The 18,896-nt window shown below is 43.1% G+C and overlaps 1 protein-coding gene across 1 annotated transcript in view; it reads left to right on the top strand.

The window, feature by feature from the left end:
• The window catches only part of DNAJC8 (DnaJ heat shock protein family (Hsp40) member C8), a 143,371-nt gene that overhangs the window by 83,480 nt on the left and 40,995 nt on the right, over positions 1 to 18,896 (top strand). Inside the window, exons 7-8 of the mRNA XM_069756649.1 lie at positions 17,898 to 17,989; positions 18,355 to 18,430. Coding sequence (XP_069612750.1) covers positions 17,898 to 17,989; positions 18,355 to 18,430 — 168 coding nt within the window. The remainder of the gene's footprint in view (positions 1 to 17,897; positions 17,990 to 18,354; positions 18,431 to 18,896) is intronic.

Below are 18,896 nucleotides of genomic sequence, written 5' to 3'. Positions count from 1 at the left end.
CTGACGTATTGTACTTCATGATAGTGGTAAAATTTCTGTGATATTACTTGCGTTTATTTGTGAAAAAAACTGAAATTTGGCGATTAATTTTGAAAATTTTGCAATTTTACAACTTTAAATTTCCATGCCCTTAAATCAGAGGTATGTCATACAAAATATTTAATAAGTAGCATTTCCCACATGTCTTCTTTACATCAACACAATTTGTAGCCAAAAATTTTTTATTGGGAAGTTATAAGGGTTAAAGGTTGACAACGAATTCTCAATTTTACAACACCATTTTTATTTTGGGACCACATCACATTTGAAGTCACTTTGAAGGGTCTATATGACAGAATACCAAAAAGTTACACCATTCTAAACACTGTACCCCTCAAGGTGCTCAAAACCACATTTGAGACGTTTATTAACCCTTGAGGTGCTTCACAGGAATTTTTGGAATTTTAACTTTTTTTCCCAAAAAATTTATTCAGATACAATTTGTTTTATTTTACCAAGGGTAACAGGAGAAAGTGGACTCCAAACGTTGTTGTACAATTTGTTCTGAGTACGCCGATACCCAATATGTGGGGGTAAACCACTGTTTGGGCGCATGGCAGAGCTCGGAACGGAAGGAGCTCCATTTGACTTTTCAATGCAAAATTGGCTGGAATTGAGATGAGATGCCATATCTCGTTTGGAGAGCCCCTGATGTGCCTAAACAGTGGAAATTCCCCACAAGTGACACCATTTTGAAAAGTAGACCCCCTAAGGAACTTATCTAGAGGTGTGGTGAGCACTTTGGACCCCCAAGTGCTTCACAGAAGTTTATAATGTAGAGCCGTAAAAATAAAAAATCATATCTTTTTCACAAAAACGATCTTTTCACCCACAATTTTTTGACCAACATTCCCTTGTCTTAAAGGCACATGACCAGTCCATAGCACCCTAAATGAGCCCAGGAGCCCTCCGCCGCTGATCCCAGCTTATCCCAGAGTACCTAGTTCCCCTGTGTGGGCTTCGTCACTGACCGCAATCCATGGCTTCTCTGACCAAGAGATTGAATCCCTCCGTGAACCCTCTGTGGCTCGGAGTGCTCGCAGGACCGATATAGATGTTACCTCTCCTACATGGGAGCCTCCGGCTAGCAGGGCCTGCAAGTATTCTAGAAATGTACAGACGTCTATAAATGTACAGGCGTCTAGAAAACGGAAACTTCATTTCCTGATCTCCCTCACCAATGATTTGCTGAGAACAAGACTCTGAATATGGATCGGAGATTGCCTTGGATCTGGACTCGCCAGAGTTTCAGAAAAGGATGGATTTGACTATTTATATCATCAACCAATCTCTGTAGATTGACGAGGACTCCGGTTCTGCTCTAGATCACGCAGTGTCCCTCATAAGGAGACTATACTCCCTCGTAGAGCATTTGCCATTCTCCCGGACAGGGAGCGTCCGGATAAGCAATTCACTGGACAGAAGCCTCTTCAAGCGCGGTATCCTTTTTCAGCCAATGTGCAAACACGTGGGGTGTCCCCTCGACGTATACCCCCTACGACGTGGGATGCCATGCCTGGTCTGATTTTTAGGGGTGACTGATGCTTTAAAGGGCACCGATCTCCCCACACCATAAACAGACGAGCACATGGTGTGTCGCCTCCATGTATCCTCTTCTGCAGTCAGGCCTAACGCCGGACAACCAGCCCTGTGCACACGGGGACCTGAACCCTGTGGATGTACAGAGGCACCATTTTTGGTGTCCAAGCACCCCCCTCTGCATCACCACTATTTAGCAGGTGATGCACGAAGGTGGACGATCCCTCTTCACTTCCCTGTTAAGAGGATGGTGGATCGAGGTTTCATCATTTTAACTCTTCCCCGTTAAAATAGAGCGGCGATAGCAAGAGACGGATTTTTCCTGACCTGCTGGATGCAGCCGCGCATTCTTCCACTTGGCAGATTAACTGGGTATAATCTCCTGTGGTATACCTACCAGTATCCCTGCCTGATGGGTCATCAATTAAAAATACCACAGACTGTCAGTTATCAAATCTGGTTCCTTCTGTCTTGCGGCCTCGGGTTCAGCGCTCTACCCTCCCTTAGCCGCCGCATGGGTTGCTAGAGCAATGGTCTCCTTGTCGGAGACCTTAACTACTTTGATTCACAACAGTAACCTTTTTCCATATACAGTACAGCTGGCCATTCAAATCTCTTGAGCGGGAGACTGTGGTTCACGCTTCTTGGATGCGGCTAGTTGCGCGGCGCTGTCAGCAGCAAATGCCATTACACTCAGTAGGGCATTATAGCTCAGAGAATGGAAGCGTACCAGAGTGGTCGGTTATTCAGTGAGAAGATGGGAGCGTTCCCTATGCAGGAACAAAGGATCGCATGTTTCCTATAGACCCAACCGCACCTAGAGTGTTCGCAAGGGTCATGGCGGCTGTCATGTTCCTCTTGCACCCTAGGGGCGTGGTCATCCTGCCCTATCTGGTCGAGTTTCTAGCCGCTCTTCCAGCGCTGAGTCGTCTATATCTCTTGCGATACCCTCTCTCACCTGGGCTGGCAGCTAAACTTAGAAAACTTTTCCTCATTTCCAGCCCAGCAGATATCCTTTTTGAAGATGATCCTGGACATTTCCAGAAGGTTGATAATTTTTCCTTGAGACAAGGCTGTGGCCCTTCAACAGGGAGCTCGCGCAGTTGATCATTCATCCCCTCATTCCATTCGATTTGCTAGGAGAGTTCTTAGGAAAAATGGTGATGGCAATGGAAGCGGTTTCCTTCACTCCTCTTGTTTTCTGCAGGTCAAACAGGCTTTCAGAGGGTAGTCTCTGAGCTCCTTCCTCATCCAGGGGAAATCCTTTCTCCCTGTTCAATGGTTATTATTGACTACTGATGCCAGTCTTCTTCTCCCAATCATTGTTCTGGGGATCCGAACGGTACGGCTAGTTCTATAGCAGGTCCACTGTCTTCTGGCGGGTCGCCCCATCCAAATTCAATCGGATAATGCCACAGCTGTGCCATACGTCAATCATCTAGCAGGTACCCACGGTCAGGCGCCATGACAGAGGTACCTCACATTCTCTGATGGGCCGAGATCTAACATTTGGTGATCTCGGCACTACACATCCCAGGAGTAGAACTCTGGGCGGCAGATGATTGGGATTGGGCGGCAGTGATTGGGATAAATGTAAGGTCCTGCACTTGGGTAGAAGTAATAAGATGTATAATTATGTGCTTAATTCTAAAACTCTGGGCAAAACCGTCAATGAAAAAGACCTGGGTGTATGGGTAGATGACAAACTCATATTCAGTGGCCAGTGTCAGGCAGCTGCTACAAAGGCAAATAAAATAATGGGATGCATTAAAAGAGGCATAGATGCTCATGAGGAGAACATAATTTTACCTCTATACAAGTCACTAGTTCGACCACACCTAGAATACTGTGCACAGTTCTGGTCTCCGGTGTATAAGAAAGACATAGCTGAACTAGAGCGGGTACAGAGAAGAGCGACCAAGGTTATTAGAGGGCTGGGGGGTCTGCAATACCAAGATAGGTTATTACACTTGGGGCTATTTAGTTTGGAAAAACGAAGACTAAGGGGTGATCTTATTTTAATGTATAAATATGAGGGGACAGTACAAAGACCTTTCTGATGATCTTTTTAATCATAGACCTGAAACAGGGACAAGGGGGCATCCTCTGCGTTTGGAGAAAAAAAGGTTTTAAGCATAATAACAGACGCGGATTCTGTACTGTAAGAGCAGTGAGACTATGGAACTCTCTGCCGTATGATGTTGTAATGAGTGATTCATTACTTAAATTTAAGAGCGGACTGGATACCTTTCTGGAAAAGTATAATGTTACAGGGTATATATACTAGATTCCTTTATAGGGCGTTGATCCAGGGAACTAGTCTGATTGCCGTATGTGGAGTCGTGAAGGAATTTTTTTCCCCAATGTGGAGCTTACTCTTTGCCACATGGTTTTTTTTTGCCTTCCTCTGGATCAACATGTTAGGGCATGTTAGGTTAGGCTATGGGTTGAACTAGATGGACTTATAGTCTTCCTTCAACCTTAATAACTATGTAACTATGTAAGGGTCCCGCCTCAAATGAGGTGGAACTTCACCCGGAAGTCTTCCATCAGATCTGCCTTCACTGGAGCACTCCAGATGTAGATCGGATGGCGTCCAGACTGAACGCCAATGTACTTCACTTCATGGTTCAGCTTCGAGATCCAAAAGCCATCGCAGTGCATGCTCTGGTTCTTCCGTGGATCTTCTGTGCAGGAGTCAGCGCGTCACTGTGACCTCCAGTGTGTGCGCCAATAAGGTGCTCTCCCCACTTCCTCCCCACACAGTCATTGCTAGGAACCATGTGTACATGATGATGACTATGCAGGGAGGAGGCTGGGAGAGCACCTTATTGGCACGCACAAATGGAGGTCACTGGAGCTGATGTCGCCTGCCCAGAAGATCCCTGAGTGCAGTGCCCATTGAAGGGAGGATGAATTATGTATTTCTGAGGGGGCGCAAAATTCCAGACCTAGAACGATCGTTCATGGGAAGAGGTAAGTATTACAATGAGCACAGGAGGCAGGGTTTTCTTCCAAGCACTGCACGCCCCGGAGCCTGGAAGAAATCATTAACCTAAAATCAGAGTATAATATTTCTTAGCATCAAGACCATACCTGTGTAGGACTAGTTTAAAATTTCTAGTGCCTGTATGCCCATATTAATAGGTCATTTTTTCCCGGTGGGTGACAAATTCCCTTTAATATCTGCCATAACTTTTATACCTGGCCTCCTGATGATTCTACAGAAGGAGAAACACTTTGTGGCATGAGATGTAAAGACTGCCATCATGACAGAACGATACTTTTTATAACCCCTTAGTGACCGAGCCAATTTTTACAATTCTGACCAGTGTCACTTTGTGGTAATAACTCTGGAAAGCTTCAATGGATCCCACTGATTCAGAGATTGTTTTTTCGTGACATATTGTACTTCATGATAGTGGTAAGATTTCTTTGATAAGACGTTTATGCATTAAAAAAATGGAAATTTGCCAGAAATGTAGCAATTTTCAAACTTTCAATTTTTGTGCCCTTAAATGAGTCATTGCACACAAAGTACCAGATATACTCATGTATAAGCCGAGTTTTTTTTGTATTGAAAACGCGCCCCCCCTCGGCTTATACATGAGTCATTGTCCAGAAAGCCGGGAGGGGCAGGAGCTGACGGCTGTGGCTGTAACGGTGCAGCTGCTAAAGAGAAATGAATATTCATTTCTCTTATAGCGCACAGTGACAGCTGCAGCCGCCGCCTTCCAGAAGACATCATATTCACCCTCCTTCGCGCCGTTATTATTATTATTATTATTTATTGTTATAGCGCCATTTATTCCATGGCGCTGTACACGTGAGGAGGGGTATACATAATGAAAACAAGTACAATAATCTTAAACAATACAAGTCATAACTGGTACAGGAGGAATGAGGACCCTGCCCGCGAAGGCTCACAATCTACAAGTTGCAGCATCTTGTTGGTCCCGGCGCTTTGCAGCTCTTCCTGTGCTGAGCGATCACATGGCACCACTCATTAAGATAATAAATATGCACTCCACGCCTATGGGAGTGGAGACGCGTGCATATTCATTACATTAATGAGCGGTGCCACGTGATTGCTCAGCACAGGAAAAGCTGCAGGCCCCTGGACCAACGAGATGCTGCGACGGTGCGGAGGAGGGGTGAGTATGATGAGTTCTTTTTGTAATAGGAAGCATGTATACCGGGACAGGGTGAGCCACACATAAAAGGATGGGACGGGGGAAGCCATGCATACAACGATATGGGACGGGGGGGAACCACGCATACCAGGACAGGACGGGGGAGCCACGCATAGCAGGACAGCGACGGGGGAAGCCTTGCATATCAGGACAGCGATGGGGGAAGCCATGCATAGCAGAACAAGGATGAGGGATAATGCATACCCGGCTTATACTTGAGTCAATAAGCTTACCCAGTTTTCCTAGGCAAAATTAGGTGTCTCGGCTTATATTCGGGTTTTTGTTAGGAAATTATAAGAGTTAAAAGTTGACCAGGGATTTTTCATTTTTCCAACAAAATTTACAAAACCATTTTTTAGGGACCACCTCACATTTGAAGTGAGTTTGGGGGGTCGATTTAACAGAAAATACACAAGTGACACCATTCTAAAACCTCAAAGCGCACAAAACCACATTCAAGAAGTTTATTAACCCTTCAAGTGCTTCACGAGAACTAAAGCAATGTGGAACGAAAAAATTAACTTTCAACTTTTTTCACACAAAATTTAATTTAGACACAAGCTTTATTTCCACAAGGGTAACAGGAGAAAATGGACCACAAAATTTGTTGTGCAATTTCTCCTGAGTATGCCGATATCCGATACGTGAGCTAAATCCACTGTTTGAGCGCACGGCAGGAATCGATAGCGGGGCACTATGTTGCGTTTGGCGATCCCCTGATGTGCCTAATCAGTGGAAACCCCCTAATTCTAGCTCCAGCGCTAAACACAACCCTAAACGCAAAGAATGTAGAAATATATATTTATTAACTAAGGGAGTGACAAATTGGGGTTTGTTTAACTATTTTTTTTATTTTGATCACTGTAATCTCAAGTGATCAAAATGAACCAATAGGAAAAATCTCCTATTGTTGCTGGGTACAGATCTCGGTGGCGCACTGCACATGCGCCCGCCATTTTCTTCCAGGAATATGACGTGGAGGAGCGGGGACCCCATTTCTCTCTCATCTGGTATGCTACATCATACAAGGGAAGAGAGAAATGAATGGAAAATCTGACTTATTTTTTTTTTTTTTGTGATCGCTGTTATTCAATGAATAACGGCGATCACGTTACGGGATGGTAAAAACCAACCCGATTCATGTTCTCCAGGGTCTCAGCTACCCCCGGTAGTCGAGACCCTGGAGGTTTTTGGACGCTGGGGGCGCTATACACTTTTTTTTCTGAGCGCCATTAACCCCTTCATGACCCAGCCTATTTTGACCTTAAAGACCTTGCCGTTTTTTGCAATTCTAACCAGTGTCCCTTTATGAGGTAATAACTCAGGAACGCTTCAATGGATCCTAGCGGTTCTGAGATTGTTTTTTCGTGACATATTGGGCTTCATGTTAGTGGTAAATTTAGGTCAATAAATTCTGTGTTTATTTGTGATAAAAACGGAAATTTGGCGAAAATTTTGAAAATTTCGCAATTTTCACATTTTGAATTTTTATTCTGTTAAACCAGAGAGTTATGTGACACAAAATAGTTAATAAATAACATTTCCCACATGTCTACTTTACATCAGCACAATTTTGGAAACAAAATTTTTTTTTGCTAGGAAGTTATAAGGGTTAAAATTTGACCAGCGATTTCTCATTTTTACAACGAAATTTACAAAACCATTTTTTTTAGGGACCACCTCACATTTGAAGTTAGTTTGAGGGGTCTATATGGCTGAAAATACCCAAAAGTGACACCATTCTAAAAACTGCACCCCTCAAGGTGCACAAAACCACATTCAAGAAGTTTATTAACCCTTCAGGTGCTTCACAGCAGCAGAAGCAACATGGAAGGAAAAAATGAACATTTAACTTTTTAGTCACAAAAATGATTTTTCAGCAACAATTGTTTTATTTTCCCAATGGTAAAAGGAGAAACTGAACCACGAAAGTTGTTGTCCAATTTGTCCTGAGTATGCTGATAACTCATATGTGGGAGTAAACCACTGTTTGGGCGCACGGCAGGGCTTGGAAGGGAAGGAGCGCCATTTGACTTTTTGAATGAAAAATTGGCTGCACTCTTTAGCGGACACCATGTCGTGTTTGGAGAGCCCCCGTGTGCCTAAAAATTGGAGCTCCCCCACAAGTGACCCCATTTTGGAAACTAGACGCCCCAAGGAACTTATCTACATGCATAGTGAGCCCTTTAAACCCCCAGGTGCTTCACAAATTGATCCGTAAAAATGAAAAAGTACTTTTTTTTCACAAAAAAATTCTTTTAGCCTCAATTTTTTCATTTTCACATGGACAACAGGATAAAATGGATCCTAAAATTTGTTGGGCAATTTCTCCTGAGTACATTGATACCTCACATGTGGAGGTAAACCACTGTTTGGGCACATGGTAAGGCTCGGAAGGGAAGGAGCGCCATTTGACTTTTTGAATGAAAAATTATCTCCATCGTTAGCGGACACCATGTCGCGTTTGGAGAGCCCCTGTGTGCCTATGCATTGGAGCTCCCCCACAAGTGACCCCATTTTGGAAACTAGACCCCCCAAGGAACTTATCTAGATGCATACTGAGCACTTTAAACCCCCAGGTGCTTCACAGAAGTTTATAATGCAGAGCCATGAAAATAAAAAATAATTTTTCTTTTCTCAAAAATGATTTTTTAGCCTGGAATTTCCTATTTTGCCAACAACAAATGTTGTTGTCCAGTTTGTCCTGAGTACGCAGATACCCTATATGTGGGGGTAAACCACTGTTTGGGCGCACGGCAGGGCTCAGAAGGGAAGGCACGCCATTTGGCTTTTTAAATGGAAAATTAGCTCCAATCATTAGCGGACACCATGTCGCGTTTGGAGAGCCCCTGTGTGCCTAAACATTGGAGATCCCCCCACAAATGACCCCATTTTGGAAACTAGACCCCCAAAGGAACTTATCTAGATGTGTGGTGAGCACTTTGAACCCTCAAGTGCTTCACAGAAGTTTATAACGCAGAGCCATGAAAATTAAAAAAATTTTTTTCTCAAAAATGATTTTTTAGCCCGCAATTTTTTATTTTCCCAAGGGTAACAGGAGAAGTTTGACCCCAAAAGTTGTTGTTCAGTTTCTCCTGAGTACGCTGATACCCCATATGTGGGGGTAAACCACTGTTTAGGCACATGCTGGGGCTCGGAAGTGAAGTAGTGACGTTTTGAAATGCAGACTTTGATGGAATGCTCTGTGGGCGTCACGTTGGGTTTGCAGAGCCCCTGATGTGGCTAAACAGTAGAAACCCCCCACAAGTGACCCCATTTTGGAAACTAGACCCCGAAAGGAACTTATCTAGATGTGAGGTGAGCACTTTGAACCCCCAAGTGCTTCACAGAAGTTCATAACACAGAGCAGTGAAAATAATAAATACATTTTCTTTCCTCAAAAATAATTATTTAGCCCAGAATTTTTTATTTTCCCAAGGGTTACAGGAGAAATTGGACCACAAAAGTTGTTGTCCAGTTTGTCCTGAGTACGCTGATACCCCATGTGTGGGGGTAAACCACTGTTTGGGCACACGTCGGGGCTCAGAAGGGAAGTAGTGACTTTTGAAATGCAGACTTTGATGGAATGGTCTGCGGGCGTCACGTTGCGTTTGCAGAGCCCCTGGTGTGCCTAAACAGAAGAAACCCCCCGCAAGTGACCCCATTTTGGAAACTAGACCCCCAAAGGAACTTATCTAGATATGTGGTGAGCACTTTCAACCCCCAAGTGCTTTAAAGAAGTTTATAACACAGAGCCGTAAAAAATAATAAATACGTTTTCTTTCCTCAAAAATAATTATTTAGCCCAGAATTTTTTATTTTCCTAAGGGTTACAGGAGAAATTGGACCACAAAAGTTGTTGTCCAGTTTCTCCTGAGTACGCTGATACCCCATGTGTGGGGGTAAACCACTGTTTGGGCACACGTCGGGGCTCAGAAGGGAAGTAGTGACTTTTGAAATGCAGACTTTGATGGAATGGTCTGCGGACGTCACGTTGCGTTTGCAGAGCCCCTGGTGTGCCTAAACAGTAGAAACCCCCCACAAGTGACCCCATTTTAGAAACTAGACCCCGCAAGGAACTTATCTAGATATGTGGTGAGCACTTTGAACTCCCAAGTGTTTCACAGACGTTTACAACGCAGAACCGTGAAAATAAAAAATAATTTTTCTTTCCTCAAAAATGATGTTTTAGCAAGCAATTTTTTATTTTCTCAAGGGTAACAGGAGAAATTGGACCCCAGTAATTGTTGCGCAGTTTGTCCTGAGTATGCTGGTACCCCATATGTGGGGGTAAACCACTGTTTGGGCGCACGTCGGGGCTTGGAATTGAGGGAGCGCCATTTGACTTTATGAATACAAGATTGGCTGGAATCAATGGTGGCGCCATGTTGCGTTTGGAGACCCCTGATGTGCCTAAACAGTGGAAACCCCTCAATTCTACCTCCAACACTAACCCCAACACACCCCTAATCCTAATCTCAACTGTAGCCGTAACCCTAACCACAACCCTAATTCCAACCCTAACCCTAAGGCTATGTGCCCACGTTGCGGATTCGTGTGAGATTTTTCAGCATCATTTTTGAAAAATCCGCGGGTAAAAGGCGCTGCGTTTTACCTGCGGATTTACCGTGGATTTCCAGTGTTTTTTGTGCGGATTTCACCTGTGGATTCCTATTGAGGAACAGGTGTAAAACGCTGCGGAATCCGCACAAAGAATTGACATGCTGCGGAAAATACAACGCAGCATTTCCGCGTGGTATTTTCCGCACCATGGGCACAGCGGATTTGGTTTTCCATATTTTTACATGGAACTGCAAACCTGATGGAACACTGCTGCGAATCCGCAGCGGCCAATCCGCTGCAGATCCGCAGCAAAATCCGCACATAGCCTAATTCTAAAGGTATGTGCACACGCTGCGGAAAACGCTGCAGATCCGCAGCAGTTTCCCATGAGTTTACAGTTCAATGTAAACCTATGGGAAACAAAAAATCGCTGTGCACATGCTGCGGAAAAACTGCACGGAAACGCAGCGGTTTACATTCCACAGCATGTCACTTCTTTCTGCGGATTCCGCAGCGGTTTTACAACTGCTCCAAAAGAAAATCGCAGTTGTAAAACCGCAGTGAAATGCGCAGAAAAACCGCGGTAAATCCGCGATAAATCCACAGCGGTTTAGCACTGCGGATTTATCAAATCCGCAGCGGAAAAATCCGCAGAGGAACAGAATACGTGTGCACATACCGAAACCCTAACCCTACCCCTAACCCTAACCCTACCCCTACCCCTAACCCTATTCTAACCTTAGTGTAAAAAAAAATAAAATTCTTTATTTTTTTATTGTCCCTACCTATGGGGGTGACAAAGGGGGGGGGGGGGGTCATTTACTATTTTTTTTTATTTTGATCACTGAGATAGGTTATATCTCAGTGATCAAAACTCACTTTGGAACGAATCAGATTCGGCGGGCGCACTGCACATGCGCCCGCCATTTTGGAAGATGGCGGCGCTCAGGAAAGAAGACGGACGGATCCCGGGAGGTAAGTATAAGGGGGGGGGGGGAGATCAGGGCACGGGGGGAGCGTCGGAGCACGGGGGGGGGGGGGGTTGGATCGGAGCATGGGGGGGTGGATCGGAACACGGGGGGGTGGATTGGAGCACGGGGTGGGGGATCGCTGTGCAGGGGGGTGGATCGGAGCACGGGGGTGGAATCGGAGCACGAGGGGGGATCGCTGTGCGGGGGGGGTGATCGGAGTGCGGGGGGGTTTGATTGGAGCACCGGGGGAGCGGAGCACAGGACGGAGGGGAGCGGACCACAGATCGGAGGGCTGGGGGGCGATCGGTGGGGTGGGGGCACATAAGTGTTTCCAGCCATGGCCGATGATATTGCAGCATCGGCCATGGCTGGATTGTAATATTTCACCAGTTTTTTAGGTGAAATATTACAAATCGCTCTGATTGGCTGTTAAAAGTGAAACTACCAATCAGAGCGATCGTAGCCACGGGGGGTGAAGCCACCCCCCCTGGGCTAAACTACCACTCCCCCTGTCCCTGCAGGCCGGGTGAATTTGGAGTTAACCCTTTCACCCGGCCTGCAGGAACGCGATCTTTCTGTGACACAGCATATGCGTCACAGGTCGGATTGGCACCGACTTTCATGACGCATACGCTGTGTCACAGGTCGGGAAGGGGTTAAAAAGCGGCGCTGAGGAATAAGTACTCTTAACCCCTTAATCCCATTGGACGTACTATCCCATCAAGGTGACCTGGGACTTAATTCCCAGTGACGGTATAGTATGTCTAGCGTGATCAGCTGGGCTCACGGGGGGAGCGCAGCCGATCGCGGCCGGGTTTCAGCTGACTATCGCAGCTGACTTCCGGCACTATGTGCCAGGAGCGGTCACGTACTGCCCCTGGCATATTAACCCCCGACACACCAATCAAACATGATCGCAGCGTTCCGGCAGTACAGGGAAGCATCGCGCAGGGAGGGGGCTCCCTCCTGGCTTCCCTGAGACACTCAGTACAAGGTGATGTACTCACCTTGTACCGAGCATCTCCTCCCTGCAGGCCCCGGATCCAAAATGGCCGCGGGGCTGCATCCGGGTCCTGCAGGGAGGTGGCTTACCAGCGCCTGCTCAGAGCAAGCGCTGGTAAGCCTGCAGCCCTGTTTGTCAGATTGCAAAGTGTCATGATGCACCCCCCTGGGGCAATGTTATAAAGTAAAAAAATATTCACGTGTAAAAAAAAAAAAAAAAAAAAATCCTAAATAAAGAACAAAAAATAAATATTGTTCCCATAAATACATTCCTTTATCTAAATAAAAAAAAACAATAAAAGTACACATTTAGTATCGCCATGTCCGTAATGACCCGACCTATAAAACTGTCCCACTAGTTAACCCCTTCAGTGAACACCGTAAAAAAGAGGCAAAAAACAACCCTTTATCATACCGCCGAACAAAAAGTGGAATAGCACGCGATCAAAAAGACAAATATAAATAACCATGGTACCGCTGAAAATGTCATCTTGTCCCGCAAAAAACGAGCCGCCATGCCGCATCATCAGTGAAAAAATAAAAAAGTTATAGTCCTCAGAATAAAGCGATACAAAAATAATTCTTTTTTCTATAAAATAATTTTTATCGTATAAAAGCGCCAAAACATAAAAAAAATCTAAATGAGGTATTGCTGTAATCGTACTGACCCGAAGAATAAAACTGCTTTATCCATTTTACCAATTGCGGAACGGTATAAACGCCCCCCGTCCCCCCTTCCCAAAAAAAAAAAGAAATTCATGAATAGCTGGTTTTTGGTCATACTGCCTCACAAAAAGCAGAATAAAAAGCGATCAAAAAAAGTCACGTGCGCAAAAATGTTACCAATAAAAACGTCAACTCGTCCTGCAAAAAACAAGACCTCACATGGCTCTGTGGACCAAAATATGGAAAGATTATAGGTTTCAAAATGTGGTAACGTAAAAAAATATTTTTTGCAATAAAAATCATCTTTTAGTGTGTGACAGCTGCCAATCATAAAAATCTGCTAATAAAAACCCGCTATAAAAGTAAATCAAACCCTCCTTCATCACCCCCTTAGTTAGGGAAAAATAAAAAAAATTAAAAAAATGTATTTATTTCCATTTTCCCGTTTGGGCTAGGGTTAGGGTTGGGGCTAGGGTTAGGGTTTGGATTACATTTACTATTGGGGTGTGTTAGGGGTGTGTCAGGGTTAGAGGTGTGGTTAAGGTTATGGTTGGGATTAGGGTTAGGGGTGTGGTTAGGGTTGGAGTTAGGGGTGTGGTTGGGATTAGGGGTGTGTTTGCATTAGGGTTTCAGTTATAATTGGGGGGTTTCCACTGTTTAGGCACATCAGGGGCTCTCCAAACGCGACATGGTGTCCGATCTCAATTCCAGCCAATTCTTCGTTGAAAAAGTAAAACAGTGCTCCTTCCCTTCCGAGCTCTCCCGTGCACCCAAACAGGGGTTTACCCCAACATATGGGGTATCAGCGTACTCAGGACAATTTGGACAACAATTTCTGGGGTCCAATTTCTCTTGTTACCCTTGGAAAAATAAAATTTTGGGGGGGTTAAAAAAACATTTTTGTGGGACAAAAATTTATTTTTTATTTTCACGGCTCTGCGTTATAAACTGTAGTGAAATACTTGGAGGTTCAAAGTTCTCACAACACATCTAGATAAGTTCCTTGGGGGTCTAGGTTCCAATATGGGGTCACTTGTGGGGAGTTTCTACTGTTTAGGTACATCAGGGGCTCTGCAAATGCAATGTGACGCCTGCAGACCAATCCATCTAAGTCTGCATTTCAAATGGTGCTCCTTCCCTTCCGAGCTCTGCCATGCGCCCAAATGGTGGTCCCCCCCCTCCACATATGGGGTATCAGCGTACTCAGGACAAATTGAACAACAACTTTTGTGGGCCAATTTCTCCTGTTACCCTTGGGAAAATACAAAACTGGGTGTTAAAGATAATTTTTGTGGAAAAAAAATTATTTTTAATTTTCACGGCTCTGCGTTATATACTGTAGTGAAACACTTGGAATTCAAAGCTCTCACAACACATCTAGATAAGATCCTTAGGGGGTCTACTTTCCAAAATGGTGTCACTTGTGGGGGGTTTCAATGTTTAGGCACTTTAGGGGCTCCCCAACGCAACATGGCTTCCGAGCTCTGCCATGCACCCAAACAGTGGTTTACCCCCACATGTGGGGTATCAGCGTACTTGGGACAAATTGCACAACGTTTGGGGTACAATTTCTTCTGGTAACCTTGGGAAAATAAAAAATTGAGGTTGAAAAGTTCATTTTTGTGAAAAAATATTATATTTTATTTTTACGGCTCTACATTATAAACTTCTGTAAAGCACTTGGTGTTTCAAAGTGCTCTCAACATATCTAGATAAGTTCCTTAGGGGGTCTACTTTCCAAAATGGTGTCACTTGTGGGGGGTTTCAATGTTTAGTCACATCAGAGGCTCTCCAAACGCAACATGGCATCCCATCTCAATTCCAGCCAATTTTGCATTGAAAAGTCAAACGGCGCTCCTTCCCTTCCGAGCTCTGCCATGCGCCCAAACAGTGGTTAACCCCCACATATGGGGTATCCGGGTACTCAGGACAAATTGTACAACAACTTTTGGAATCCATTTTCTCCTGTTACCCTTGATAAAATAAAACAAATTGGAGCTGAAGTAAAGTTTTTGTGAAAAAAAGTTAAATGTTCATTTTTATTTAAACATTCCAAAAATTACTGTGAAACACCTGAAGAGTTAATAAACTTTTGAATGTGGTTTTGTGCACCTTGAGGGGTGCAGTTTTTAGAATCAAAATGACTTCAAATGTGACGTGGTCCCTAAAAAAAAATGGTGTTGTAAAATTGAGAAATTGCTGGTCAACTTTTAACCCTTATAATTCCCTAACAAAAAAAAATTTGTTTTGAAAATTGTGCTGATGTAAAGTAGACATGTGGGAAATATTACTTATTAAGTATTTTGTTTGACATATCTCTGAATTTTTGTGCCCTTAAATCACAAAGTTGAAAAAGAGCGAAATTTCCTAAATTTTCGCCAAATTTGTTTTTTTTTTTCCAAAATCAAGGCAGGTAATATCAAAGAAATTTTACCACTATCATGAAGTACAATATGTCTCGAGAAAACAGTGTCAGAATCACCGGGATCCGTTGAAGCGTTCCAGAGTTATAACCTCATAAAGGGACAGTGGTCAGAATTGGAAAAATTGGCTCGGTCATTAACGTGCAAACCACCCTCGGGGCTTAAGGGGTTAATTGTCACCGCTAAAAGGCGTATCGGCAGTCATTAAGGGGTTACTAACATATTTTCTATATCAAGTGTGCTTGTATTATCATGGGAATATGATTTTACTTTGTCTAGATTAGAATTGATTTACCTTAGCATCAATGGAACATTAGGGCAAGCCAGCATGGAACAGGGGCGCCAAATGTTGCATCATTACCGTGGCATCTTCTGCTGCTAGGCAGAAAGAATCTAGTGGGCATCATAATAATGTGATATTATGTAATGTAAAGAGATGTTATTTAATCTTTTGTTAATCTGTCAGTTCATGCGTTTGTGTATTGTGTGTATATACAGCTCTGGCAAAAATTAACCACCACTCACCACTACAAATCCCTGTCATGGCCAGCCCAATCTCCAGACCTGAACCCCATTGAAAACCTCTGGAATGTAATCAAGAGGAAGTTGGATAGTCACAAGCCATCAAACAAAGAACAACTGCTTAATATTTTGTACCAGGAGTGGCATAAGGTCACCCAAAAGCAGTGTGACAGACTGGTGGAAAGCATGGCAAGACGCATTAAAGCTGTGATTAAAAATGATGGTTATTCCACAAAATATTGATTTCTGAACTCTTCCTGAGTTAAAACATTAGTATTGTTGTTTCTAAATGATTATGAACTTGTTTTCTTTGCATTATTTGAGGTCTGAAAGCACTGATTTTTATTTTTTATTTTTGACCATTTTTCTTTGTCAGAAAAAAAATACAAAATTTATTGCTTGAAAATTCGGAGACATGTCAGTAGTTTATAGAATAAAAAAACAATTTACATTTTACTCAAAAATATACCTATAAACAGAAAAATCAGACAAACTGAACATTTTGCAGTGGTCTCTTAATTTTTGCCAGAGCTGTATATTTATATGTTTGTAGAAATTATAGCCCCATCAATCATGATACAATTAGGATACACATATACAGTATGTAAGCATTTTTGTAAGCGGTGTTCATTTTAGAGCTCCTCACTGTACACTAGGGTCTGTATGTGCATTTTTTAGAAATCAAGCAATATATGCTTTTTTAATGGATGTATGTGCACTAATCTAGTTGGAATAGATTGTCATATTTGCAGAGACTGTGTTGTGTGTCCCATCAATTATGATATAATTAGGATATTTTATATATATATATGTATATATATATATACACATTTCTTTAAGCTCCTCACTGTGCACTAGGGTTTATAGGGCAGTTTTTCAGAAAATTACAATAAATGTAATGTTTTAAAAATGAACTGTAGCTTACTCAACCCTTTGGTAAAATAATCTTTTCTATATGTTCGAATCTATTCCAAATCGAGAAAAATTTGTGTTCCAAAATTCAAATTGTGCCCCTTCTGTTCTAAGCCTGCCGTTTGTTCAAACAGAACCTTTTGTCTACACGTGGGGTATTGCTGCACTTGTAAGAAAGTGGGTAACAAACTGTGGGGTCAACATTTTGATATTGAGTCTTGCAAAAGTGAAAACAATGGGGCTAAAGCAGAGATTTACAGCGGTATTTAACATGTTAACAGCCGCGGGTGGATCACAATTCCACCTGTGGCTGTTAGGGGCAAATGACTGATCAGCTGTCATGTGCCTGAAAAGATGCGGGCTAAGCACTGAACCCCACATCAAAGAGGGAAAAGCGACCTATGATGTACATCATAGGTCCGTAAAAAGGTTAAGGGATGAAAAGTGTAAAGTTGGAAAATTGCGGAATATGCCATTTTTTGCAAGAATATTAATATTTTCATAAACCTATCTAAATCGTATCGACATAAATTTACTACTAACATGAAGTACAGGGCATCATGAAAACAATCTCAGAATCAGGGCTGTGGACTCAGGAAGCCAAACCACCGACTGAACATGTACATAACTTGCAGCACAGATTCATCTCCACTTGCATCAGGAGCAGGAAAGACATTTATAGGACATTTTATAACTTTCCCAAATTATTATGGAAAAACTTACAGCACATCCTTCACTGTACTACTGTATCCAATTTTATTATATATATTCTAGGAGTCAGCTCATTTTATACTGACTCTGACTCCACCAAAATAGACACCGACTGCGACTCCACTGCCCTGCTCAGAATCACTGGGAACTGTTAAGCGTTATAACCACATAAAGTGACACTGGTCAGATTTCTAAAATTTGGCATGGTCATTAAGGTCAAAATTGTCTCTCAAAAAAGGGTTAAAAGCCACTTGTCTGCATCTTTAGTGGGAGTTTGACATTAATGAACTTGAGTGCGTGGATGATGTATGGCAAACTAAGACGCATTGTTGAATAAGGGCTTTTTTTGCTTTAAGTTTAAACAGGCTGTATACAAACAAACCATGAAGCTTTTTGCAGAGCTGGAAATTAAAAGGAAAGAAAGAGAAGCCAAAGAAATGCATGAAAGGTTTGTATGCAGAAGTTTGTTTGTGAATGTGCAGTTTGGCAGATTGTTACAGTGCCCGAACGGCTATAGTATCTAGTCCTTCAGCCATCAATTTGGGTTCTCAATTTGAGTATCCATTTCTGAGCCCTCGCCAAACAGTGATAACACATGGCCACAGTACATGTAGGTGGCTGTCGCTAAGGGGTTAAAGTAGCCATTGTTCAGGGATTGTTACAAAACATATCATCTATCATATATCCACCAATATAATATTGCCAATTTCCATTATTTTTTTTTCCTTTTTTAAATTAAAAATCGACAGTTCATTAATCTATACAATGGCCTTTAATTATGGAAATGATGGCTGTTTTTTATTTCAATTTCAGGAAAAGGCAGCGAGAGGAAGAAATAGAAACTCAGGAAAAGGCTAAACGTGAAAGGGAGTGGCAGAAAAACTTTGAGGTGTGTCCTATATATATAATGAACAAGCTTCATGGAATGACCAAAAGATTTTGCTAGTGTTAAACTGGCCTTACATTGGTGGTTTTGGATTGTACTTGTTCGCAGATAGCTTACTTTACATGTAATAACCATACTCTGGGACCACTGGTGATAGCAATTACGCTAAAGTGACTAAGAGTGAATTTTGCCGCCGATTTCCAGCATCGTGAAAAAGTGACTGAAATGAAACAGATTGTCTAAGGCTAAAGGTACCGTTACACTAAACGACTTACCAACGATCACGACCAGCGATACGACCTGGCCGTGATCGTTGGTAAGTCGTTGTGTGGTTGCTGGGGAGCTGTCACACAGACAGCTCTCTCCAGCGACCAACGATCAGGGGAACGACTTCGGCATCGTTGAAACTGTCTTCAACGATGCCGAAGTCCCCGGGTAACCAGGGTAAACATCGGGTTACTAAGTGCAG

The sequence above is a fragment of the Ranitomeya imitator genome, chromosome 3 (assembly GCF_032444005.1).
Source record: "Ranitomeya imitator isolate aRanImi1 chromosome 3, aRanImi1.pri, whole genome shotgun sequence".
Taxonomy (NCBI): Eukaryota; Metazoa; Chordata; class Amphibia; order Anura; family Dendrobatidae; genus Ranitomeya; species Ranitomeya imitator.
This window is presented reverse-complemented; position numbering and strand designations above follow the sequence as displayed.